The 25,302-nt window shown below is 36.7% G+C and overlaps 4 protein-coding genes across 16 annotated transcripts in view; 2 read left to right on the top strand and 2 right to left on the bottom strand.

The window, feature by feature from the left end:
* The window catches only part of mrtfab (myocardin related transcription factor Ab), a 28,388-nt gene extending 20,537 nt beyond the window's left edge, over positions 1-7,851 (bottom strand). For 4 of the 7 annotated variants that reach the window (XM_056771622.1, XM_056771629.1, XM_056771627.1 and 1 more), the window contains exons 1-3: positions 7,755-7,851; positions 6,845-6,923; positions 3,090-3,288 (exon numbers count right to left, since the gene is read on the bottom strand). In XM_056771622.1, the coding sequence (XP_056627600.1) occupies positions 3,090-3,243 (154 nt within the window). In that variant the 5' untranslated portion in view covers positions 3,244-3,288; positions 6,845-6,923; positions 7,755-7,851. The remainder of the gene's footprint in view (positions 1-3,089; positions 3,289-6,844; positions 6,924-7,754) is intronic. The other 3 variants (XM_056771623.1, XM_056771625.1, XM_056771626.1) reach the window with 3 other exon arrangements.
* A 383-nt stretch (positions 7,852-8,234) lies between these two features.
* rgs9b (regulator of G protein signaling 9b) lies at positions 8,235-17,817 on the bottom strand. 3 transcript variants are annotated; one of them, XM_056771213.1, is made up of 19 exons: positions 17,569-17,817; positions 16,417-16,513; positions 15,247-15,297; positions 14,588-14,694; positions 14,386-14,437; positions 14,132-14,190; positions 13,887-13,963; positions 13,606-13,687; positions 13,412-13,474; positions 12,755-12,784; positions 12,609-12,670; positions 12,408-12,521; positions 12,173-12,288; positions 11,950-12,037; positions 11,632-11,770; positions 11,459-11,541; positions 11,091-11,214; positions 9,065-9,483; positions 8,235-8,874 (listed from the first exon to the last, which is right to left on the bottom strand). In XM_056771213.1, exons 1-19 carry the CDS (start codon positions 17,632-17,634, stop codon positions 8,721-8,723), a joined length of 1,983 nt encoding a protein of 660 aa, XP_056627191.1. In that variant the 5' UTR covers positions 17,635-17,817; the 3' UTR covers positions 8,235-8,720. The 3 variants fall into 3 exon arrangements, with proteins under 3 accessions (XP_056627191.1, XP_056627193.1, XP_056627194.1); XM_056771215.1 differs by lacking the exon at positions 8,235-8,874 and having other exon boundaries at positions 9,343-9,614; XM_056771216.1 differs by lacking the exon at positions 8,235-8,874 and having other exon boundaries at positions 9,343-11,214.
* Positions 17,818-18,507: 690 nt separating this feature from the next.
* On the top strand, positions 18,508-22,436 carry gna13a (guanine nucleotide binding protein (G protein), alpha 13a). The gene is made up of 4 exons (XM_056771217.1): positions 18,508-18,829; positions 19,371-19,597; positions 20,438-20,488; positions 20,707-22,436. Exons 1-4 carry the CDS (start codon positions 18,550-18,552, stop codon positions 21,277-21,279), a joined length of 1,131 nt encoding a protein of 376 aa, XP_056627195.1. The 5' UTR covers positions 18,508-18,549; the 3' UTR covers positions 21,280-22,436.
* A 394-nt stretch (positions 22,437-22,830) lies between these two features.
* Positions 22,831-25,280, top strand: LOC130439522 (archaemetzincin-2). Of its 5 annotated transcripts, none has more exons than XM_056772173.1 (5): positions 22,831-22,902; positions 23,640-23,765; positions 24,102-24,279; positions 24,524-24,700; positions 24,919-25,280. In XM_056772173.1, exons 3-5 carry the CDS (start codon positions 24,118-24,120, stop codon positions 25,042-25,044), a joined length of 465 nt encoding a protein of 154 aa, XP_056628151.1. In that variant the 5' UTR covers positions 22,831-22,902; positions 23,640-23,765; positions 24,102-24,117; the 3' UTR covers positions 25,045-25,280. The 5 variants fall into 5 exon arrangements, 2 of the variants coding, with proteins under 2 accessions (XP_056628151.1, XP_056628150.1); XM_056772172.1 differs by having other exon boundaries at positions 22,855-23,201; XR_008909463.1 differs by lacking the exon at positions 24,102-24,279 and having other exon boundaries at positions 22,855-23,201.
* Positions 25,281-25,302: the final 22 nt, after the last annotated feature.

Here is a 25,302-nt window from a genome sequence, read left to right as displayed (position 1 = left end):
ATTTGAGGTCACTGGTTTACTACAATGTGTGCGGACCATAGGCCAACACCAAAGCCAAAACACATTCCAGATCACCTATGCGACCCCCCAAAACCACCCCCTTCACCCTGAGGCACTGCTTCTGCTCTATACAAAGAGTTAAGGTCTTTGCACATACAGTCCAAAATTTTCTTATTCGCTTTTTCGTATTTGGCTCTCGTTTGTATGTTGTCTTTGAATTGTTAAAAAAGGCCACTCAAAATGCTTGCTACGGATGCGAAAACGCAGAAAATCAGACCCGGTCCGAAATTTTTTATGACAGACAAAAATATCGGAGGCAGTGTTTAAATGTGATTGACACAAAGTGTTTATTTTTTAATGTGCAGAAATTTCAGACGCAAAATTCGGACTCAATGTGCAATGGGCTTTACACTTTAAAAAACTACTCTACACCAACCACGCCAGGCCTGTTTTTAATCCAACTCCCAAACACATTTCTTGGTGATTAGCATCCAGTCTTCCACTGTGATTCTGTAAACTGTAGTTAAAACTTCGCAGACTATGTATACTTGACAGAAAGTGTCCTCAGACTTGATGCACTTACGCAGTTTTATTTATTATCCACCTAAACGGCCCAAAATAAGTATTCAGACACTTCCGCTTAAAATAAAAACATTTGAAAATAAAAGCATTGGATAGGAAAGGGGAGTGGGACCGGCAAAAGACGCTCGAGACAGGAATCGAACTCAAGTCGGGCCGCAAGTATACTGGCACACTAACCACAGGTCTACTGGCACCGACATGGTTTATTTTCTTGCCTTGAAACAAAACAGTTGCGTTACTGAAATAAAACCTGAAAAAATGACTTATGTGCCTGCAAACGTAGCATTTGAATTGAGACGCAGCTGTGGATTTATCTTATAAAGGCAAATAAAGAAAAGGGTTTTTGTCTATTAGTTTGCATTTTTATAGTCTTTATTCAATATGTACATATTTATTCCTAATCTCATCCCTAATAAACTCCTGAAAACAGCTCTATTACTATCACTTCTCCTCACACTGATAATTGGCAAATACATTGCATGAATCATGTAAATGACATATTTTCCATTTAAAACAGCGTTTTGTAATTTGCATCAGTGGATCCTATCGCTCAACAGTTCTATTGCTGGTAAATATTAATTGTTAAGCCACCAACGTGGTGTACTGCACTGGAACCTTAACTGTCTTCTTCGATTTGATTGATCATCACAGAAGAGAATGGATGTGTGGCGTGAGAAAACAGTCAATTGAATGCGTGAGAGTTGGCAGCCCTGCCCCTACATCTGACATCATTCCATACATTGTGACGTCTTCAGATGTCCGCCTCATTTAAAAATGAAAATGTGCAAAATAATCTTGTTTTTCATGCCCTATAATATATAAACTAAGAATGCTAGTCCAGACGGAGATTACCATAATTCATTTAGTCATTTGGCAGACGCTTTTATCCAAAGCGACTCACAGTGCACTTATAACAGGGACAATCCCCCTGGAGCAACATGGAGTAAAGTGTCTTGCTCAAGGACACACTGGTGGTGGATGCTGGGATCGAACCAGCAACCTTTGATTTACCAGTTCTGTGGTTTAACCCACTAGACCTCCATCTCCATAATTCATGCATGAAGGGGTTCATACTATTTTTTTATGCAATTATTACCAGCACTTAAGGTTGTCAGAGAAGTATGAGGCAGTTTTTTTGTCAGAAAGAAGTTTAAATAAACTTGCACAAAGCCATTGTTTTTTCCACAGCCTGAACTCCGAGCTCTTCTGTCGGATCCTGCATTAACATGTCAGCTACCATCATTTTACCCTCAATGAAGTGCACCTCGAGGGGATGAAGAGTAAATGAAGGGAGTGGTGACTGGAGGTCATCAGCTTGCTTCAAAGGTAGATGGGAGTTAAACTCTTTACTGCATTTCCGTCTTTGAAACTCTAAATAAATGACCCAGCCGGTGCTAGCAGTATGTTTAAGCTACAGGATACAAAAACACATCCCGCCTCTCTGCATATCATGATCACGACAAACTGACAACAAATCATTCTTGATGAAAACATTACTGATAGTCAGTCGTAGCATTTGTTGAAAATCTGAAAACCAATTTGACATGCTTTGGAGTGTCATGCATTTGAAGTGGATGTCACAAAGATTTAATAGGACGCTATCACATTCACAAATGTATGTTTCCCTGACGCTGTACATCATCAGGGTCTTTATATTTTTTTGAAGCAGAATTTTCTGTCTGGATATACAGGCTTTGAGCATTCATAACAAAAATTAGTTGTTCCTAGCACTAAAAATTACACAGGAAGAAGAGGGAAAAGAAAAGCCAAAGCATAATGCTATCACCATATTTTTGGACTATTCACCTTTATTTTCAATGTAGGCTAGGAATAGGCGTGTCCGTCTTGAAACTTTTGAAACAACTTCCAGTTATTTTAGCTGTACAAAAACTCCAAAATAAAAGAATCGTGCTTTGAATCGCAGGCTACCAATCTTTGTTAGGGATCAACAGGCCAGGTCAGGAGTTCATCATTTACTCGCCCTTTTGTCATTTCAAACCTGTATAACTTTCTTCCGCAGAACACAAAAGAAAATATTTTGAAGAACGTTGGTAACCAAACAGCGCAGAGGTTGAGTAAATGATGACAAAAAAACAAATTTGGGGTGAACTATCACTTTTAATGATATGTTTGATACTAGTTTATTTGGTTTTCAATTTACATAACACTTTACTTAAATCCTTTATGTATAATTATAATGCGGGTGTGATGCATTATAATTGTTCATAATGTGTGTTGTTATACATTAAATGTGGTTATAAAGAATTATAACCAAATTTAAAATACACAGTGTAACAATCAATTTGTAAGTGTTATAATGTATTTACTCTAGTTAAAATTATTCATGAGACATTACAATGCATTATAAGGTGCATTACAAGGGATAATTCATTCAATAAAACTACTTGTATAATGCATTATACATATATGCTTTAAGTTAAGTGTTACTCAAACGAACTTTTTCTTATTTTTATAAACAATGGTTGTGTGCTTACATGTAAACTCACCATTCTTTCGTTCTTTCAGGGGTATCAAACTCGGTAAGGGCTGCAGGGAGAGTTCCTTCAGCTCACTGGTCACCGCTTCGCTCTGAGGACTGGGCAGGGGGCCGCTCCCCACAGCAGACGCCACGCTGCCAGGGCTAAGCTCCTCCCCCCGCATGACCTCCTGCGCTTCCAGGGTGACAGGTGTGTGAAGTGGTCAGACCTGTGACAGGTTAATCACACAGACACACCACAGGTTAACACACCACTGTCGCACAAAGATGCAAAGGTTTTGGCTTTGCAGAATGAGAGCAGAAGCATGTTTCTGGCATCTTCTCTGATGGCACTCAAAGACCCATTATGCATCTTATCAGAGGATTCTTATTCAGAGTCAGAGTACCTTTATAATTTTTATACATTTAGCAGATGCTTTTAGCCTAAGTGCATTAATAGATTAACATTTTATCACTACATGCACTGCCTGGAAATCAAACCAATGGATTTGGCATTGGCTCCATACTAGTTAAACTAGAGGAAAACCCCTATTTTAAACTTAACTGCAAATATTTAGCCCTTGACCATTTTGAGCAGAATATGCCATTCATATTATCAGGAAATGAAATCTGTGTTTAGCCATGTCCCATTAACCAATAACAGACTCTCTTAATAACTTACACAGTCTATACGGCACACTACTAACACAACAAGAAAACTACAGACTGGGCAACCACATGTTCAAACATGTGTAAGAATAATTGAGCAACATCCAAACTCGCATAATCTCAATGTTTTCCAATATGACTAGAGGCATTAACACAAGCATGTAAAATAAAATCAGATAGAGACTTCTAGCCCTCCAGCCGTGTGTGAAGCAAGATTGTTGGAAAATGTTTTAGTCTGGTGTCTGTTTTTCTTAAGAGACAAAGAATGATTGTACGGCGGCCTAATCTTTAAGTGGGTTATCAGCAGGCCTGTAAGGAATCCTGCAGAATACTTAGCAGATTTCCAGAAATTGACAAAACACCTGTGCAATTTGTTTTACTAAATATATAAGCTAATTTGATAAGCATTTAAAAAATCATATTTGTCAACCATCATGAAATGGAATTGCACTGAAATGGTTTTCTAACAGGTTTCTAGTATATTTCATCCATTTTCTATTTGTTGAGGAAACAAAAAGCCCCGCCCCCAAACTCAGAGCTAGTTGGTTGAGGCCTGGTTTCAGGAACATTAACATAGCATATACACATTACAAAATAAAATTTTTTACATTTATAAAAATCATTAAAGAGGATGTGCAATTCTCATGCTTGACATGGTCAACTTGCCAAAAAACAAGGTGGTATGACGTAGTATTTCTGTGCTCGATAGACTTCCCCAGCATTTGTAAAGGTTTCGGAAAGTTTTTTTAAACATAAGAATCCGTTTTGTAACCACTTTTATTAATGCCTTATTGGACAATCCTCACACGTCAACCAGCTGGAGCATGGGAGAGAGAGCACTGCATTCGCGAAGTTCAGCTGTGTTTGTTTGTTCACTTCATTTGGGTGAGGAATGTTATATAAATGGTAGATATATGGATGGATTTGGAGATCGTTTGGTACTGATAGATTGAGAGGTCCCAGCACTAAAAGATGCAGGACAATAGTGAAGCGAGGGTCGGGGGTTTATCCACCACGCGGGTTCCGCTTTTACGAAATTATTTGGCCCGCCCCAGCGCACCCAGCAGCACTATATCTATTTTTACAACCCGCCCGCGACCATTAAATACACATACTAGGCATTGTAATGTAAATGAAAACAGGTTTTATTTCAGCCTAAAAGTGCTTGGAAACAGCCATTAGATTACATCGCCCTTTATACTGGCAACAACATACCCTTATGAACCATAGAAACTTGCACTTCACATAGCCGAAACTGCTGTAGTCTAGCTATTTCTGAGAACTGGTCCAAATATTAGATTTAGAAGCTTGACCTTCTTTTCTTTTAATGATGTAAATTCCCGACCTGCTGGTGGCGGGAGGTGCTTGGCACTTTCGTGATGTGTTTGGTTTGGTGACATCACGCAAGTTATGTTGCTACCTAGGCCTACGTAAAGAACCCAATAAAATATGAATATATGTTTCGATAATATTTAATACAGGCTATAGGGAATTGCACACAACATTCATGTTTTTTTATTTTGTTTGTAATGACCCGCACCAACCCGCCCCGCAAATAGTTACAATTTCTTTACCCGCCCCAACCCGGCCCATGCATCACTACCCGACATGAACCACATGCGGTAAGTGAAACTGAGTCATATGTCTGTGTTTTGTTGGCAATGGGTGTGCATGTGCTTAAATTCCACCCTCACCCCCCGCAAGTTTTTGGAAATAATACTACAGGTGTATTTGTCTTTATAAATGTGATCAAACTAAAGACTCTACGGATATGTGAAGGGTGCTGATACTATTCTGCAAGTAGTCAAGATTAACATGAGATATGCAGAAACTGGACGAGTTACGGCCACTTTAAGATTTAAATGACAACAGTGGAACCACACCCAAGAAAATCTGCAAACCATTACGAAACACCTTGCAACAAATCCAGTGTGAAATAAATATAAAGAAAACAGCATATTTTATATTTAGGCTTACATTGTGTTCTTCAGGTCTTATCTAAAACGTTGGGTATAGGATCCTTAAACAAGAGCTGGCACAGGCCCTGGAAAGTTTGGGACAATATTTCTCTAACATGGTGCAGAAAATTTCCAATGAGACATTAAAAACAACTTAAAGTATCATCTGACTACAAGTGTACTTATGTCAATGGTCAATCTGGACAATGAAACTGTGGAGCCCCAATACAAATGCACATTACAAACTAATGTTCGTACTGACATTTGTAGGGGCATTAACTGAATTCATGGCCCAGTTTAACGATAAAACAACGCCACACATTTTTTACTGTGTCAGACAGGAACGTAATTGTTTGACCCCATTTTTGCTTTGCGCAAGCCCTGTCCTGTCCTCTTAGCTAATGCATTCCTCATTATGAGCTCATTAGCATCCAGAGAATATCAATACACCAATCCCACCCTAAAGACCCATGAGAAACGGGGTGGAGCAGAAAAAAAGAATTATATTATTTTGATCAGTCACCCAATATTTGGCCTGATGAGGACTTAAAGAGGTAGCTCACCAAAAAAGGAAAATTGTTCCAACATTTATTCACCCTTATGTCATTTTAAACCTGTATGACTTTCTTCTGCGGGACAAAAATGAAGACATTTTGAAGAACGTTTGTAACCAACTACATGAGGGTTGAAAAAATGTTTATGTTTGCTTCAACAGAATTATACCTTTAATCTTTCTTTATGAAACATTGTTACGTTATCTTTTGCAAGCCACACATAAATCCTTGCTTGTGATTTGCGATGTTATTGCATCTTGAATGATCATTCCTCCTTTATTTGAAAAACTGTGTTTAGACATACTAATATGATATAAAGCTCTTTCGCATTCCACAACATGCTGGTCCTCACCTGCCTTAAAATATCAGCCACAACAATAACTCTAGAGACACATTACACCTTTACCGGGATAACACGCGAATACGGGTAACCCCTTCTCCCATTTATCACAAGGAATGAGGTTATTGGATAGACACCTACTCGAGAGGAGAGTTCTAATACCTGTTATTAATGTTATTACATACCAAAGATGTAAATAAATTATTAAATTATTTTTAACATGGCACAGACATTAACAAATTATTAACATTATAGAATACATTACCTTAAAAATGAGATCCAAAGTAACTGATTTCAGCTTCATTTCTATTAAGAGTACCCTGAAGACTTGATGAAAGAGAGGACTACATTAGCGATGAAAGAGAGGACTACATTAGTAATGAAACCAAGTAGAATATTTTACATCTGTTATTAGGCGTAAAAGAGTAACAACAATTCCGTAATACATCAAAGCCACAAAATAAATAAACAATGTGTCTACATGATGATAAAACGATAAACATGGATGGTTATGTTATATTAATAATAAGTTATGATGGTTTTATCTGTAATCCCAGATGTTGGATCTGCATTTTGAGGATCGGCGTACATCTACTGTCATATATGTAAACACTTATAAAGTTAACATATATTAGCAGCCCAGTGTTGGTTTGTGTCCATTAAGAGAAAAGTGTCAGATCCGCATGTGCTGATGGGAAGTAGGTGTGTCCTAGAGCAAGCTCAACAAATACTTCATAAATCTCAGCACAAATAGTCTAACAATACATTCAGAGTCATCGATGTGATTTGGTTTCCATAATAAACAGCCCACAATACAAATTCCTTACGATACTTTTCAATTTGTTTACTGCTACGTAGGCATACCTGATGCGACATGGCAGGAAATGACAACCCTGTGCTGTTCAAAAGCTCGTTCAAAAAAATCATAATTTGTATTTATTGAACGTGTTAAACAAGACGATACGGGCCGTATACAGCAGGCCAGATCCTCGCCGCAGATCCATGTCTGCAGTAACAGACACTAACATAGTAGAACATCAAGTGCAATGTGCGCTGGCCAACAACACATGAGAAGCGGAGGGATTATCTAATAATGCTGTTGTTATTACGGTTTTTAAAGTGTAATCTCTAAAAGATGGACGTGCATACGCGACTGCCTGATCGGAATAACTTACCGAGTAGCAAAATGAAATGTAACAACCGCTTGGCTTTACAAAGATGTTCATGTAGTCAAAAAACTGTGCTGAGGCATCCGGCTACACTCAACCGCAGAGGACTGTGAAGTCAGTCGATCCAGTTACAGCACTTCCTGAAAATAAAAGTCCCCATAGTGATAAATAGTATTTTATTAGTAGTGTGGGATAAATAATAGTAATTTATAAAAATATTTACATAGATTTCCACTTAATCAATGAGTAATTTAGTAAGGCATTATTTTTTGTCTCTGAACGATGCTGGTTAACTGGAAACCAGGGCTAGATTCCACACATTGTTCCTCTGGGACATTCCTTTAGAACATGTATAAATAAATACAAAATAGAATGTTTATAAGCTATTATTAATGCATATACAGTATACATGGTATTAACTAGACATTCTATTATTCAACTTTTAAATGGTTTATTGAGGCACTTACACATATGAGTAATGACATATTCACATTCTGAAGTGAGCTGTAAACATTTTTAAGGTAATACATGAAGACAGCTAATGTGTATCCACATTTTGTTTTACTGCCTTTCTACTGTAGATGTACTTCTAAGAAAATAACATTTCTCAAAGCGGTTCACATTTACATACATTTGTAGCTATATAAAACAGTGAACAAAAGCCAAGTACAAAATCTTTGATTGAACAACTAAACAAACTGATAACGGTTTTAAAAAAATCTCAAAATAAGGCCCCTCATCATCATAAAAGACCAATGACAGTACAAATGACATCAGAATACAACTTTATGTTTTTAAAACCAACATTGAAACATGTTAGAACCATGTCATTCCATTGGCTACAATAATGTGTAGGCACTACCTAAAAGCTATTAGAAATAACAGAGGTGATGTTGCTTCATACATAACTAACCACAGCTTTCTCGGGACACAAGGGTTTGTATTTCCTTTCTTTTCTCTGCTATGATTCTTCTAGCTCGCTCCATCTTGCTTCGTGACGGTTTCCCACGGGCAGATGATTTCTTTCACACCTCGAGCTGTATCAGGACCTTCATCCTCCTCATCTTCTGAATCAATGGGGTAGATCCGGCACTCAGGTGGGATGTCAACTTTGATTTGAAAAAAGCTGTGAAGACATCATACAAGATATAGCCACAAGAAAGAATTGAAGTCATCCATCAAATATGAAAAAATGTCAATGTAAAATTAAATAGACATGGATATGTCTGGATATAGTGGATATGGTAGATCACGTTTAAGCATTCTAAATGTTTCTTCATTCTACAGATTATTTACTTTACACTATAAACACTCACTTTGCAATTCTTCTGGGCTGAGGCTGTGGAAGTGGCTCCACTCCAAGCGGCTGAACTTTACCTCCCCCTGAAGATACGCCACATTTCGGGGACAAGCTGGCGAACACAGATGGGGCGTTGCATCCTCTGCGGAGGAGCTTGCTCAGTGACAGAGCCATACGAGACTTTGGTACAGGTGGCTGGTTATCTTCCTCTGACACAGATGCCTCTGCAATAGAGGGGAAATGGGAAGAGGAAGGCCCTCCGTTGCCATCAAATCTTCTTTCTGAGGCTGGTGTACTGTCAATGGCAACGCTGATGGGTGAGGGACAGGCAGCACTGTTGGGCAGTGTCATGAGCCCAGGGGAAGCTGTGGACTGTGCTTCACAAATGCCTGTATACACTGCCAGGTGAGGCACAGGTGCTGTGAAGCGGCATAGCTGTTGAGCACAGTATGTAAAGTATATGTTAGCATTACTGTGTGTGCTGAACAACCTGTAATCATGTTGAAGGAGAAAATATGGACCATCTAATATAGTGCATTCCTTGGTCTCTTCTTTGAATGGCCCACCTGTAAATTATTAAAATATATACTGTAAAAAGTTGCTTTTGCCCTGAATTTTTATTATGTATATATAATTTACTGTTCTTAATCTTGACTAAGTGATGAACGTCTTTAAAAAGTTGGAATTACTTATATTATTTTTAGGGGTAAATTTAAAACATATGTTGCCAAGACAATAAAACAGGATAATGCAAATACTTTCACACTAAAAAATCTTCTCATAAAATTATTCAATATGTTTTAGATATTCCTGAATATTGCAATCTACTGAAGAGTATTATTTTATTAATATGCTAATTGTTAATTTTCGTTATGCGCAATTGCATCAGAGCAGAATAAGAGGGACATCTAGTGGTAAGGACAGAAAGCACATTGTTAAAGGTGAAAAGAAACGTCAAATATTTTTCATTAAAACAGAGTTGATAAATCCACTCACTACGTTTACTTAATATTTGTTTTTACTTTTAGTCACTCAATTTAAACATTTTTTTTTACTAAATGACTATATTCCTAATTTTTAGACTAAATCTTGTCTTCAAACACTGTAAAAAACATCAATTTCAGCTGCCTTAATTTTTTTTATTAAATCAGATTTGCTTTATGAGTCAATTTAACTTAATTGACAATGACTTGTTGTAAAATACAAACAATTCCTTAGAATTTAAGTCTAATTTGGTTTAGCTTGAAAATAAGGCTGTAACCTTAAGTTTGTACGTTTTTTTTAACAGTGTACTTTCATAAATTTTTGGGGTTCGCTGATGAACTGTTTATGAAAGAAAAAAAACGGACTGTTTTTATGTCTTTCGGGCATGTGGATGAGCGAAATACAAATATACGTTATATCACTCAAAAACACAAATGACAAAGACAAAAACAAATGATGTGACCACAGATGACAGAAATGGTTTTATTGTGTTTTTAATAAACAATTTACAAGGAAACAGCAACACAAATGGAACAGATAAAATCTGACAAAACAAATGTGACATGAAAGTTAGACGTTATTGTGCATGAGTTAAAGGGGTTAAGGACTACATGTAATGTTCATTATATGCATGAATTAGTGACATGAAGGTAAAGATTAATAGAAGCATTTTAAATATATATAAATCAAGATAACCTTTACAAACTAGAAATCTTTTTCTTCAATGGAAAAGTATTTTTATGTAATTTAAAGATGTACTATGTAGCATTGAAAACTGACTTTAGGTCAAAAATATTATTTATCCCGACTGACTTTGATTTGCCAGGTAACTCCAATGAAACAACATTTGAGTTTGAAATAAAATCAAGTATAAATAATTACTTAAAGTATCAATTTGTTCGCAGTTTTTACAGTGTAATGTTGCAGACACAACAATAGCAATCGGTATTAAACGGTAAATGGTTGCTTTAAATATAAAGTATGAATATACTGAGTTGCAAAATATCTGTGTGCTAGATCTCTGTTCATTTTTTCTTTTTTTCCAGTTTGCTCATGACCTGTGTGATGTCTACTGGCCCACTGGCTGCCATTTTTGCCTTCTGCTCCTCCTCTTGCTGTCTCAGAATGATGGGACTTAGACTGGGCCGCCTCCTCTTGCCATTCTGCTCCAACTGGGCATCACTAATTGACATGAGTAGAGAGTTTCCAAATTGTGTGATCAGTGTCATTATACACTGTTTTCTAGAACATACACTCTGGTTGCACACATTGCAAACCATCTTTTTTTTCTACAAACATACGGGTCTAACTAGGTTGATAGTCCAGACCACACACAGTCCATTAACCATCGGATACAGTACACATTGCACACAAAACTTGATTAAAAAGATTTAATATGATTGGTTGGAATTATGCAACATCTGACCTGAATCTGTGTGCCTCAGGAGCAATGGCCCGTCTCTGGGTTTCCTTGAACACTGGGGACTTTAAATACCGCCCATAAGAGTCCTGAAAAAATTATATTTAACATAAAGTACATTTCATGCAGACAAACAGGTCAAAAGTTATTTGGCTTGCATTGTTTTATAGGTCATGTACCTTTTTCATTAGCATGTAAATGTGAGTCTGCGCAGCATCCAGTACATATCGATGAGGGTGTGCCAGACCCTTGACTGTTATTTCCATGGTTTTTCCATCGATGTTGATCCAGCGCGGAGCTCCACGAGCCAAAAATGTCCTAATTAAATTATTAATAAATATTATTATTATGACACCATGACTGCTGACATTAATGTTTGCTGATATTTGACTAAGTAGAAAATATTTCTAAATAATAAATGTTTTAATAACATTTTTAAATCAAATTATATATTTTATCTAAATAACAAATAACATAATATCACAATACACACTCACTTATAGATTTGTTGAGCTTTTTCCTTCATTGTCTCTGCAGCACCCCATTTCAGATCCTCACATCCCTCCCAGAATGCCAGATTCTCACCTATTCAGCAGAGTAAACTTACATTCACCTCCAATAATTAATTTAATTTAGCTCTTTTAAAAAAAAGGAACATTCAACTGTTGACCCACATTAAATAATAGCTATATAGTTCAATGAGTTCAGTATAATACATACCACTGAACTCCTTCTTAAGAAACAGGCGAAAATCAGCCCTCCCTCGAGGGTCACTAAGCAGTTCTCCAAAAGTGAATGCCCAGCGCTCCACCCTCATTTTAGTAGGAATCTCAACACTGTATAAACCAAACGTTCACAGTTCAATGTAATTAAATACATTTAATCACATACGTAAGGGAACAAAAGTGTCTGTCTCACAAATAAAATAATAAATAAAATAATAACCCAGGCTCACTTTGGCATGTTAAGGTTCCAATAAGTAATATCATCTGTTAACCAGGGGTTGCTTGGCAGGCAGGGGTGGAGAAAGGGGTCGTGTTCTTTATATGTGGTCGAGGATTTAACAAGTCTACAAATTAACAACAACAAAAATGTACTCAGGAATGTAACTTTAAATACAGAATAACATTACAGTAGAGTTGTGATATTAACTCACGCTCCAATTGACACAGATGACTTCACCCTTGGCCTCATTATACACTGTTGAGTGAACATAATCTACAAAATAAGAAATAGGAATTAACACTGATTCTACATGTGAACATGAAAATGTATAGGGTCTTAAGGTCGTTTAATACTTACAATTCTTCTGTAGTATTCAGATGTTTTTTTCTGAAGAAAAGTGCAAAGAAAAGAAAAGAGTTACTCATGCTGAAATACTGTGTCTCAAGCAAAAAATTATGTGAAGTGACTTTATTGCATTGTAAGAACTGAACACATTTATTCATGTTATGAGTCATGGTGAACACAGGGTGAAGAAGATTGCTTTGGCCTTGCGTTAGTAAATATAAAATCCATCTAGCCCTATTAGTATTTTACACCAGGCTCCGATATTGCTTTCATTGCTGTTTTCTGTCATGTGGAATCTTGCTTGTTTCTCAAGTAAGTTTAGGAATGAAATCTGTGCAAAAAAAAAAGAGAGAAAACTGTGTTAGTGTAGTGGTGTAATAGCTTTGCAGTCACAAGCGGTGAGATTATAATCATTAAAATCCTATTAGATATCAAATGGAATTGTATAAATGACAAACACTCCCACGTCTCGCCGCACTAACAAATGGCTATTAATGATGGTTATACGTCCTATATTTTAACATTTCATATACTGTACATATATTATTATAAACAGAGGCTCAGCTCTAATAAATGATACTTAGAATACAAACATGATATGTCTATATTGTATAGGTATTGGTTGATTTTAAAATCAAGACCTAAATCAGTTGTAAAACCTACCTTTACCTCCTCTACATTAGGGTCCACCATTCTTTCATGTCCATAATCCATGGCACTAACTGTTCCTGGCTGGTAAATGGAAAGATAAGTGGTTGTTTTAGTGTAATGTTAAACTTTTGAAGTTGGACAATTGGATAATCAAGTAAAAATAGCATATCGTATTGACCCTGTATTTATTTCTTAGTCCTAAAGTAACTCACCGGTGGCCGATGTACAACCCAGTAAGCTCGCTCCTGACAGTCAAAAACCACCCGATCTGGCTTCTTTCTCTCCTTTCCCGCCCTTCACAAATAAGCACATTGTCATGCTATATTAACTCCCCACAAAAACTTTAAAATGGAAATGTAATGGCTGCTACGGGCCTTGCCCTGTGAGAACTTTTTTTGTCTGGTTAAAGACTTATTGTGCTAAAATATGTTTGGACAAAAATAACAAAATCGTCACCCAAATCCTTCTTTGAAATAGACCACCTGTGACCCACCTGTACTGCTCTTTGGCCTGCATTACAATAAAGTCCCACTTGTGATTCATCCATTTGTAAAGGTTGTTGTACTGTTCCTGGATAGAGAAACACACAAGTATTGTGTATATCAAACTACATTAGTCTTAGTTTTTGTAAAACATTTCAGATACACATGAATAATATTGAATGATAAGTTTGAAACAATATTTTAAAGCAATATTTTATTTTTTATGAGTATAACACAAAAAGTGAGGTCGAATTACCTGTTCATACAACTCTAGCATCCCCTTCTTGCGTATATTTCTCTTCGCCAGATAAATTGCTAGAAATGCACATATAACAAACCAGTAATGCACCAAAATAAGAGTTCTGGTATAGCACGATATGACAATAACTTCATATTCTTTATCTGCCATCTGTTTGAAAGCTCTGGCTATGAATACCCAACAAATGCCACCCTGAATTATTGCTATGACAACCGATCAGCGTGTGTGGAAATTGAAAGATAATCACACACCATAGTCTGTGTCCTCAACTGGCCATTGCTGTGCCGGCCAAAAATATGGTGTCTGTTAGAGATGTGAAAGATAAGCGTATATAATGGATAAATCAATATCTTAAAATAAGAGTAATAAGACATATTCGAAGATGCATAAACTGTGATTATATATCTGTCATAATATCTGTCATAATATTAAGATAATGCTTTTGAATGTTACCTGAAATCGATACAGAGATGTGTCTGGTTTAAGGACGAGTCTTTTGTGATCCTGTAGTGGATAGATGTACCCAAAAGCCACCATCATGGTACCCATAGCTTGGGCCTCTGGCATTTAGCGTAAGAAAGTTATTTAATGCATCAAAAGTTCAGATGACCAGTAGTGTGTAACTATTGTATATGGGTCAATGACATATAACAAACACTTATCATGTGGTGCGACAAATAATATCAATAACTGTATTAAATTATAAACAAAATATGACAAATGTTTGGTTATGAAATAAGAATCTCTGATTCAGTATGCTATAGTAACTGGTACTTTTAAACATTTGTATCAGTTGTTTGCGATTTTCTGGAAAGCTAAGTTTGTTCATTTTGATAATATAAGAAGACGAAATTATAGAACAAAATTATGAGATGATTACTCTCAAAACTCAAAGAAATGCATAATTTGGTCTCTAAATTTTAATTTTAAGGTTACACCACATGACATTTCTTAAGGCTATGGCCAATACGTACATGAAAACACAAAAATTACTTAACACCACATTCTTAATGTGCAATAGGCATATTAACATTATTATTTATTCTGATTTTGGCATATCTTAAATCCTCTTACGTCATTGACCCGTATATATGTTGGTGAACTTGACTTACCTAGAGCATCAATTTTAAACCGATTAGCGAGCCATGCAACAATGTCTTCCCCTGAAGGAACAAGATATGCAATAAACATTGTAGTGTCAGTTAAAGCAAAACATTTAAGTGCAGTAAAAAGCCATGTCAGTGGGTGGGAAAGTTGGCCTTCATACTGAATGTGCCCACCTAAAGACACCACACAGAAAATTATGGCGAGAGGTCTCCTGACTGCAAATCAATAATATTATAAAATATGAAACATAATGAAAAACTATTCAATAACAAAGAATAAATAAAAAATAAAGGGAATAATTAAATGTACCCAAGCTAAACTACTGTAACAACTAAGAATCATACATTTTGCAATTCCTACACATAAATACCCTTTCATTGTTGTATTCATTTAGTAGATGCTTTTTAAATGAAAGAATAAGACATAACTAATTGACAAGTTAGATAGAAACAAAGTTGGATTCTTAAAATAGGTATCGCACTATGGTTCGGTACACCACTGTGGTTCCTGCTGTGGCCCTCTTAAGAGACTAATGAGAAGAACTCAGCGGGGGGGATCATTAGTAAGAATGGTTTGTGAGGCTGTCGATCTGAGGAGGGTAGCTTATATGTTTAATTACATTTTTTATAAAATATATACATTATCAATATGTGTTCTCTGGGATCAAACAACCTTTTGCATTGCTTATACAATGTTGCACCAACATATTTAAATAATGAAAATGCTTCAAAAATCATTTGTTGGATAACCTGTTACACTTTTTCAACTAATATGGCTGTGACTCTCAACCTGTACAGACGCTCAGTGCCTGTATTCATTTGAAAAACAATGGTCTGAGGATCACAAAGACTGGAAACTGAGATTACAAGAGCTCTCTGAGACCATGCTGCTTAGAGCACAGAGTCATTGCAGCTGCTCAGGGGTTGTCATGGCAATAGATTCTTCAGTTTCAGAATCTAAATGCATGGACCACTGATGATACTGACTAGCACTCCCAAGGAGTAATCCAACTGAAAATATCAATACAATCGAGTAAGTGAGCTCGTTAAAGTTTAGGTTACAAATGCGTCATATCTCATATTATTCATCAACCTCTTATATAGATTCTCTCTTTCAGAGCACAGTGATAAATCTCCTCTGACGTAAAAACAGACAGCCATGTCTGATGGTCTTACCTGTTATGGCATGTGGAATGGTAGTGATAACAAGCCTCTGGGTCTGAGATTTCACACCGCTCTTAGGGTCTTGCATCTCCAACACCACAGTTTCGACCTACAAAGATGTTGAAAAAAGATTTTTACGCTTTTCAAAACTGCAAACGCTTTCAAAAACAAACAAATGTGTACAGTATATCATACTAGAAATATTTCACCGCAAAAAAGTCATTCCTGCCCGTTTATGGTCTGAAGGGGCTGAGACTGACCCCTTTGAAATATAGCCAGGGATTGATTTGTGACGCTGTTTGAAGATTTCCCTGCTCTGGCAGAGTCTCTAGCTTTTGATGCGTGTTTGTGAACTCATGCTGCACCCTGGTTTTGATCACAGAAAGCTCTTGGCCAAATGATTTGGTTATTAATATCACTGTGCATTGACAGAGAGCAAAGAGGGATACCAAGAATACATGATGTAGTGGGTCACACTGTGGGAAAGCTCTTCAGACATATGCAGTTTGTAAGTATCACGATACGAGGCGGGCTGTATTATACCAGAGGATCATGGCAAAACTAGACTAATACTATTAATGCAAAGTGACCTTACTCGAGAATAAGCTCCCATAATAAACATGATCAATTAACAACAACAGAACATATATAAGATGGGCAAAATGTGGGCAAATAATGATAATAATTCAGAACACTGGAAAAATGAATTAAATGTGAACAATCAAATGTAATAAAAACAAACTTCAATATTGCACCAAAAAGTGCAACCACACATGTAAATAAAAATACATATTTTGAAACCAAAACAAAGACAATGTTCAATGAAAAAATACTCTTATAAACAGTTTCTGTCCAGCATATCACTTTTTGTGTTATTTTGGAGGGGGGTTAAGATTCAATAATCTGAATGGACCAAAATCTCAATTCAAATCTTAATCCAAGGTTATTCTGACCAACTATAGTCAGTTATTTAAAACAATGATCAGAGAAATTAAGTAATGATATCGGTGATTCAATTGAATCAAGGCTTGTGAAACGTAATCTAGATATTTCAATTCACTATATTTATATTTCTAAATTAAATATTAGGCTATACTAACTTGAAAACGTGTAGAGAATGTACATAACAATGAAAGTGAGAAGCAATGTCTGGTTTCAACCCACCTTCTTGAGGCATGCCATACGCGGTCTATAACGCTGTCCGTGGTCCCTTGCATTCCTAATGGTCATATTTGCTTCTCTTCACGCCGTCGTCAGTCTTGGCAAGAGAAGGCTTTGAGAAACACTCTGTAGGTGATCGTGCTATGGTGTAAATGCTGTTATGTCTAATCTATAATCACCACTGATGCATACAAAGACGATATCTGCGTGTGCCAATCAGGTGCTCGCTATGCTCATGTAGGTAAACCTGTATGCAGAAGATTCATAGAGCGCATTGATTACACAAACATGCTATCGCCAGTAGATGGCGACATTCCCTCACAACGCCTTTACAGTAAGTGTTTAACGTTTGTGTACCTAAATGATTTTTTTTAATAAATAGATACTATACAAATTCATCCACATTATTAGTAGATACAATTATAGTTTGCATAAGAACCAATACAATTCCTATTTTAACCATTACATTTACATTTAGGCATTTGGCAGACGCTTTTATCCAAAGCGACTTACATTGCTTTATCCTATACATTTTACATAGGTATTTGCAATCCCCTGGGAACGAACCCACAACCTTGCGTTGATAACGCAATGCCCTTACCACTGAGCTACAGGAAAGCCATTAAATACATAACATTTTCTATGATGGTTTTTATTGTTGTTGTTGTTTTATTCAGCAAGTGAAGTGCACACAAATAAAACATGTTGACAAAAATATACACTCAAAAACGATCTCCTGTAATATTTTTGACATGAAGAAAAAACTTTTGTAGCCTTCACATTAAAATGTAAACTCTTTAAAAAGAACATGCCAATAACACTACTTAGAAACATTAGAGAGACGATGAATAACCTGGCAAATATCACCAAGACAAGCAAACATAAAACCACACCCAACGGAATCCGCCCAGTTAGTGAAAGAACTCGTGAACGCGTCGCGCGCTCCCGTGCGAGTGATGTATCCATGAAGTCGTTACTACAAAGATGGCGGATTTCCTGCCCTCCCGGACTGCAATAGTTTGTATTCCCAATTGTCTTCTCTCGCACGGCGAAATTGATCAAATCAGAAAGTCTAAGGAGATCGACAAAACGATTTCTCGTGAGAAGACGTATGTGAAGAAACTGGTGAAGATCTTGTTGTTAGGCGCTGGCGAAAGTGGCAAGTCAACTTTCCTCAAACAAATGCGCATAATTCATGGGCAGGACTTCGATCAGCGGGCCAAAGAAGAGTTCCGGGCTACAATCTACAGCAATGTTATCAAAGGTACAACGCCAACGGCTTAAAATACGGACAGATTCATAAAATTGAAAAGTGTACTCTTGCTATAACGGCAGGTGGAAGTGTTTAGCGTTATAAAAAGTCACTTTTCGACTACTTTCGATTGATCAGCCAGCGAATAGGCGACGAGAAGGCCATAGATGTTTAGGTGTGGGCTTTGTCGAGCACTACTTATATATGTTTACAAAATATATCATCACAAAAACGAACTCAACTGTTTTTGATGTACTCTTATATGTATCTTTAAAAACCTTTAAAAAAACTTTAAGCAAATCTCCATAACCTCGTGTCAAAATAGAAAATAAGTTGCCTCGCAAACTGGTTCACATGGCAGATGCGGTATCTTTATTTTATGGCCTATTCTGATCTGTGTATCAATCTATTCATATTTTTAATTTCTTATCTAACATTTTTATTGCTGCCCTACAATTAATTCACATCTGCATAATGTTTGCAATAACCTTTCGCATGGTTAAATCATTGGCTCCTTTCACTGAGAATGAATGATCTCTTATGGCCTTTTTAGGTGTCAGGGTGCTGGTCGATGCCCGTGAGAAACTGCATATTCCTTGGGGAGACCCTGATAATCAGTTTCATGGGGAGACAATTATGGCCTTTGACACCCGCTCATCCTTGATGGCCAAAGGAATGGTGGAGACCAAAGTTTTTCTGAACTACCTGCCCACCATTCGTGCTCTATGGCAAGACAGCAGTATTCAGAATGCTTATGACAGACGACGAGAGTTTCAGCTGGTAAGTGTGAAATGCTGTTCAGCTTTCGATCCCAAATCATTATTTTATTTGTTCTCTGTGATCCTGAAGCAAAGCGTCGGCCGTGGGTTCTCTAAGGTTGGAGCGAAGTGAGGGGTAGTGAACTTTACGGAATGTTGATCTGCTGGCTTGGTATTGGAAAGCACTGAAAATAAACGTTTTTCGAAAACACTCCAGTATAACCAGCACAGCAGATTTTGATCTGTACTTACACAATTACACAACATAGTTCTTCTTTCAATCCGTGGACAAAGCAGCATTCATGGTTTAATTCCTGCTTGTACAAGAATCGGCAGTCATTTCTGGTCTTCTTGAGCTAATGCTTATTCTGCAATTTATTGAATCTCTGCGAGAAATACAATGGTAAACATTCTAACTGATAATTTAAGCACAATTCAAGTCATTGCACATGAGCTCATGACTGAGATTACTTTGATTCAGCTCATGTTGTTACATTTTTTTTTTCTAATTTAACATTCATTTACAATACATAAAAAAAGCGGGATGTTTTCTTCAAGTCGCCTAAGGCTGATTTGCATACCCCCTCGAACAAGCCAATAGAGACCATTTGAGTGTCGTTTTCCTGATTTTGAGTAAGGCAAATTAGCTATTGTCCCACACCAGTGTCTGCCATGGTAAGACAAGCATAGGGGTATTTTTTTTTAACTTTTTTAAAATTTTTACCTTTAATTAATTTGTTAAACTACAGAAAAATGGCAGTAAATATTCCAACCTGCATCATTCGTGTGAGCAATGTTTCATAAGCATGTGCAGCACAGTTTAGATGCTGGATATTCAATTCAGTTTGTTTTTCCTTTTTAGGGGGAATCTGTGAAATATTTCCTGGACAATGTGGATAAACTCGGAGAACCGGTAAAAATTGACATTTAGTGTCCTTTCTTTACAAAAAAAATATTAAATGGGTTGATCTGTGTTCACAATGGGCATTTAAATGATTAATAGCAATCTGTAGATTAGATCATTTTAATTTGAATAACATCAATAAGAGGTATGTACACAAAATAATTTTCCATAATTTACTAACTTGAGTCACTGCAAAAAACTCTAATAGATTTCCATATGCTCTACAGGACTACTTGCCCACCCAAAAGGATATACTTCTGGCACGGAAGCCCACCAAAGGTATCTACGAGTACGACTTTGAGATCAAGAACGTTCCTTTCAAGATGGTGGATGTGGGAGGGCAGCGGTCTGAGCGCAAGCGATGGTTCGAGTGCTTTGATTCCGTAACCTCCATCCTTTTCCTAGTCTCATCCAGTGAGTTCGATCAGGTGCTTATGGAAGATCGCCAGACCAACAGGCTCACGGAGTCTCTCAACATCTTCGAGACGATCGTCAATAACCGCGTCTTCTCCAACGTCTCTATAATTCTTTTTCTCAACAAGACAGACTTACTGGAGGAAAAAGTCAACAACGTGAACATCAAGGACTATTTCCCAGAGTTCATCGGGGATCCCAATGATCTCAAAGATGTGCAGACATTCCTGGTGGAGTGCTTCCGTAACAAGCGTCGGGAGCAACAGCAGAAGCCCCTGTACCATCACTTCACCACTGCCATTAACACAGAGAACATTCGCCTTGTCTTCCGTGATGTCAAAGACACCATCTTGCATGACAACCTTAAACAGCTTATGTTACAATAAAATGGCACCAGAAGGCCTTTAAGAACATTCCATTTTAATTAGGTTTTTAGTTTATTTAATACGACAAGTGGTTCTATACATATTGTGGTTAAAGTGAAACAGATAAGATGATAACTATGCATACTTAATGCATATTATATCTATCATTAAAATAGCAAGAATTTGATATACGCCACTTGCTAAACTTGTTGTAGCTGTATCAGATATGCTAAGGAATGGTCCTCAGTTATTCACCAAAATGCTGTAATTATGATGATTTACTGTATGTTTATAAGTGTCTTTTGTATATACCAGTAACACTCCTGTAACCCAAAGGTTAGCATCCTGATTTGGTAAGGCTTTTCAAAAAGTGAAAACTCAGGGCTATACATATTTTTTCCCACAGCTCACACCAGTGAGCAAGAGCAATTTTTAATGGGGTTGTTGAATAAGTTTTATTATAGCACAGCGTATCTTGCTGTCTTTGCCTTCCCCGCAAAATGCCTTTTTGTTGCTCCCAGATTATGACAATAAAGTAGTACAATTAAGGTACTTTTGTACTTATGTTTGTAATATTTAACAAAAGGGAAAGTATATTAAACATTTTCCAATTGAACTTGTACAGAAGGTTTCTCTGTACAAATTCTTTAAATACGCTGAAGGTTTTCACAACAGTTTTTTCTAAATCTAATTTGCCCCTAAACCCATATTGAGTGAATCTTTGCTATTATTTTTGTAATCTAGGCCTACTTTTAAAAGAAAAGTGCCCTGATGGCTCTTCGTGTAAGTGGTTGGCTCTAGCTCAGGATTTTATAAAATGACTCTTAAAGCAGTCCATGTGTATTCTGGTTGATTGGTATGCACAGACATCGCAACTTTTTTTATTCTTTAGATGCATCTACACAGCACCATTTCGACAGAAGCTGATTTGGACAAATTGAAATGCAATGATGGAAAGTCACTAATGAAAAGCACTGTAATCTGATTGTTGGAGGTATATGGGTATTAGCTTACTGCGTACATTGAGTTCTGTAGGTTTAAAGTGTGTAAAAGATTTTACCCACAAAAATGTGTTTGTGTGTTTTGTCATAGCAGTAATCTTTTACAGCAGTAGTGTTTTTTGTGTTTTATGTTGATTGCTTTTGTGTAATTGTGCATTAAATTTTAAAGTACCAAAATCGTTGTTTCTCTCATTTTTGTGACAGTGTAACATTAGACTATATTTAGATTAACTTATTTGGCAGATGTTAATTATACATCTGATTCTGAGCCCTGGTAATCGACCCAATGACCCTGCCACTGCTAACATTTATTCTACTACCCCATTTTAGCCCTTTTTAACACTTTAAAAACCGTGTTTCATTTAAAAACCCTAGATTTTTTTTCTACAATTGTTTCAAATAGGAATAATTAATATTTTACCTGCTGTTCACAACTTTCTAAAATAACAACTATAATGGCCCTCAAACTCTGACATCCGACTTCATTTACAAAAATTCCCCTGACACTAACAATTGTTTTATCATAACGATCAATATTTGACAGAGCTGGTATGACGTCACATCGTTGTATGACGACTTGACGTAGAGTCCAAGATGGCGACAACCTCCTTTTGACTAAACGTACATAGGAAACATTAAACAGGTCGCGTTACATAGCTACATTCAGAAGCGATTGTACCAGCGGTTTAGTAATGTTGCTGGTTGTGTACACACACACAATCAAATAGCATGATTGTTTTTACGATTGTGATGTCGAATGGACCATGTTACTTTAAGGTTTAAAGTGGGAATTTTAAACTACGATATTGTAACGCAGCATAAATAAATCACATAATTGCTTTTGCAAGTAGTTCGTATAGTAACTTTTTCATCCGAGGTTAAAACATAAAATGTAGCACATCTTCGACCAGTAATCTGACCACATTTTAAAATATTTTAAAGGTAACTTTTAGCCTGTCTCTAGCTTTTGTGAATATGTTTAAACATGTTCTTTTTCTGTATAGCCATTTTTCAACGTATATCAAGATTCTGTATCTAATTACGACGATGTTAAGCAATTTAACTAAAATTGACAGACAGTATGACATGTGGTCGCTTTCTTTTGTTGCTGCGCTGAGTTTCACTCCAAAGTATCGCGCGAGTGATTAAAAATCTAGTGCTTTAGACTGCTCTCGCGATACTTTGAAGTAAAACTACCGCAAGTCTCCACGATGTGGACATAGGACCGTATACATTCAAACTATTGGTTGGTGCACGTTGTATGTAGAACAGCTTAAATGTATTCTAGAAAAATATTTGTAATTAGATTTGGATAAAACGCATTAATATAAATGTTATCAAATTCACATGTAACTTTTATCACATTTGGCCAATTCACAGGTTCTTTTGGAGAAGGAGGTGTTGTGGCAGAACATTTTGTTGAATGGCTAAAGTACTACTGCCAGGCATTCTATTACGGACTTGTGGTTAAGCTTTTGCCACCTGCAACCGTTGCTTCAACAGCTTGTACGTACCGCATTAACAGCCACACGCACAACCTTCAGCTTCATGCTGGTTAGTAGCAACCAGAATCACTAAAACAAAAACATCATCCTTTAAGCAACATTTCTGTAAACATCTAAGGCATTCTATTAATGTTCACAGGAGACCTGTTTGACTTTTTTTATCTAAATATGCGTTTTGCATTGTGGGAATCACCATGATTGACTTATACCCAAAAGAATCATGGAATTTTGTTTTTGGACAAGCTTCCCTCACTGAAGGTGATATAAAATATTTGTGATTTGATAGCGTCACACTTCTAGTTGTAGTGTAACACTTTACCTTCCATTACTGTTGTAGCATAATTCTTGTAGGAATGGGGGTGTTCAGCTTTGCCCGATACGATGATCACTTTTACGAGAGTGACTACTCAGTTCGACTAAAGAAGACAACAAAGCCAAAGCAAGGAGATTATTCTATGTTCCAGAATTACTATACTCCCCCGATCACCAGCACTCTCATACTGCGTTCATGCAAAGTGAGGATGCAAATTTTTTTTTTTTTTTTATTATTCAGGTTTCTGACTTCAGAGCTCATTAATTCATGACCACCAAATCTACGAACAATGTCAGTTCAGTGATTGAAAAGAAGTTCAAGAAAAACTAAATTTGCAGAGTTTGGCACCGACTCTGTTATGAGCTGACCTCAAGAAAAATGCCTTATATGACCTCTTAAACAAGGTGTACTTTTAATGACAGTTCTTATTTTTGCATCTGTGAAAGACAGTGACTCATGAGATTGGACATAAATTTGGTGTTAAGCACTGCCAGTGGGTACAGTGTGTCATGCAGGGCTCCAATCACTTAGAGGAGTCTGATCATCGACCGCTCGATCTCTGCCCAATCTGTTTGAGGAAACTACAATCTTCTATTGGATTCAAAATAGCTGATAGATACAAGGTAAAAGAACCCTCTGCCAAGCTACTCGAAACAGTCAGCTGTACAACTGAAGCTATGTTGTGTTTTTCTTTAGGTTTTATGTTTGCATTTTAAAAATGGAACTATTTAATATATGTTTTTTGCACTTTAGATGCTTACAGAATTAAATGTAGTGGAGAATCCATCAGAAGAAGCAAGACAATTTGTTGCAAAATATTAAAAAAGAATATGCTCTGCAGGCTTTACTCCACTGGATTGAAGATGGAGATGATAGCACTGGACAACACTTAGCAAAACTCACACAAGCCTTCCACAGACATTGGTTGTATGAGTGTCTAAAAATATTGGAAGATGAAACTTTGTAGGACACCTGGACTTGATGTTATAGTTACGACACACTATAATTTATGCACTTTTTTGTAAACTGCTGTTGTTAGGGACATTGTTGAATTTACATTGCCCTATCTCGTCACATGCCCATGACAGTATTCATGGGCCCTGTGACGCGTGTTCCAGGGTTCCAGTGTGTTCTCCCCTAATGATAAAATAAAAAATTACCCCCTAATGATGCAAATACAAATGACCTGCTATATCTGAGGATTTGGTACATCTTAAGCAAATTA

The sequence above is a fragment of the Triplophysa dalaica genome, chromosome 17 (genome assembly GCF_015846415.1).
Source record: "Triplophysa dalaica isolate WHDGS20190420 chromosome 17, ASM1584641v1, whole genome shotgun sequence".
Taxonomy (NCBI): Eukaryota; Metazoa; Chordata; class Actinopteri; order Cypriniformes; family Nemacheilidae; genus Triplophysa; species Triplophysa dalaica.
This window is presented reverse-complemented; position numbering and strand designations above follow the sequence as displayed.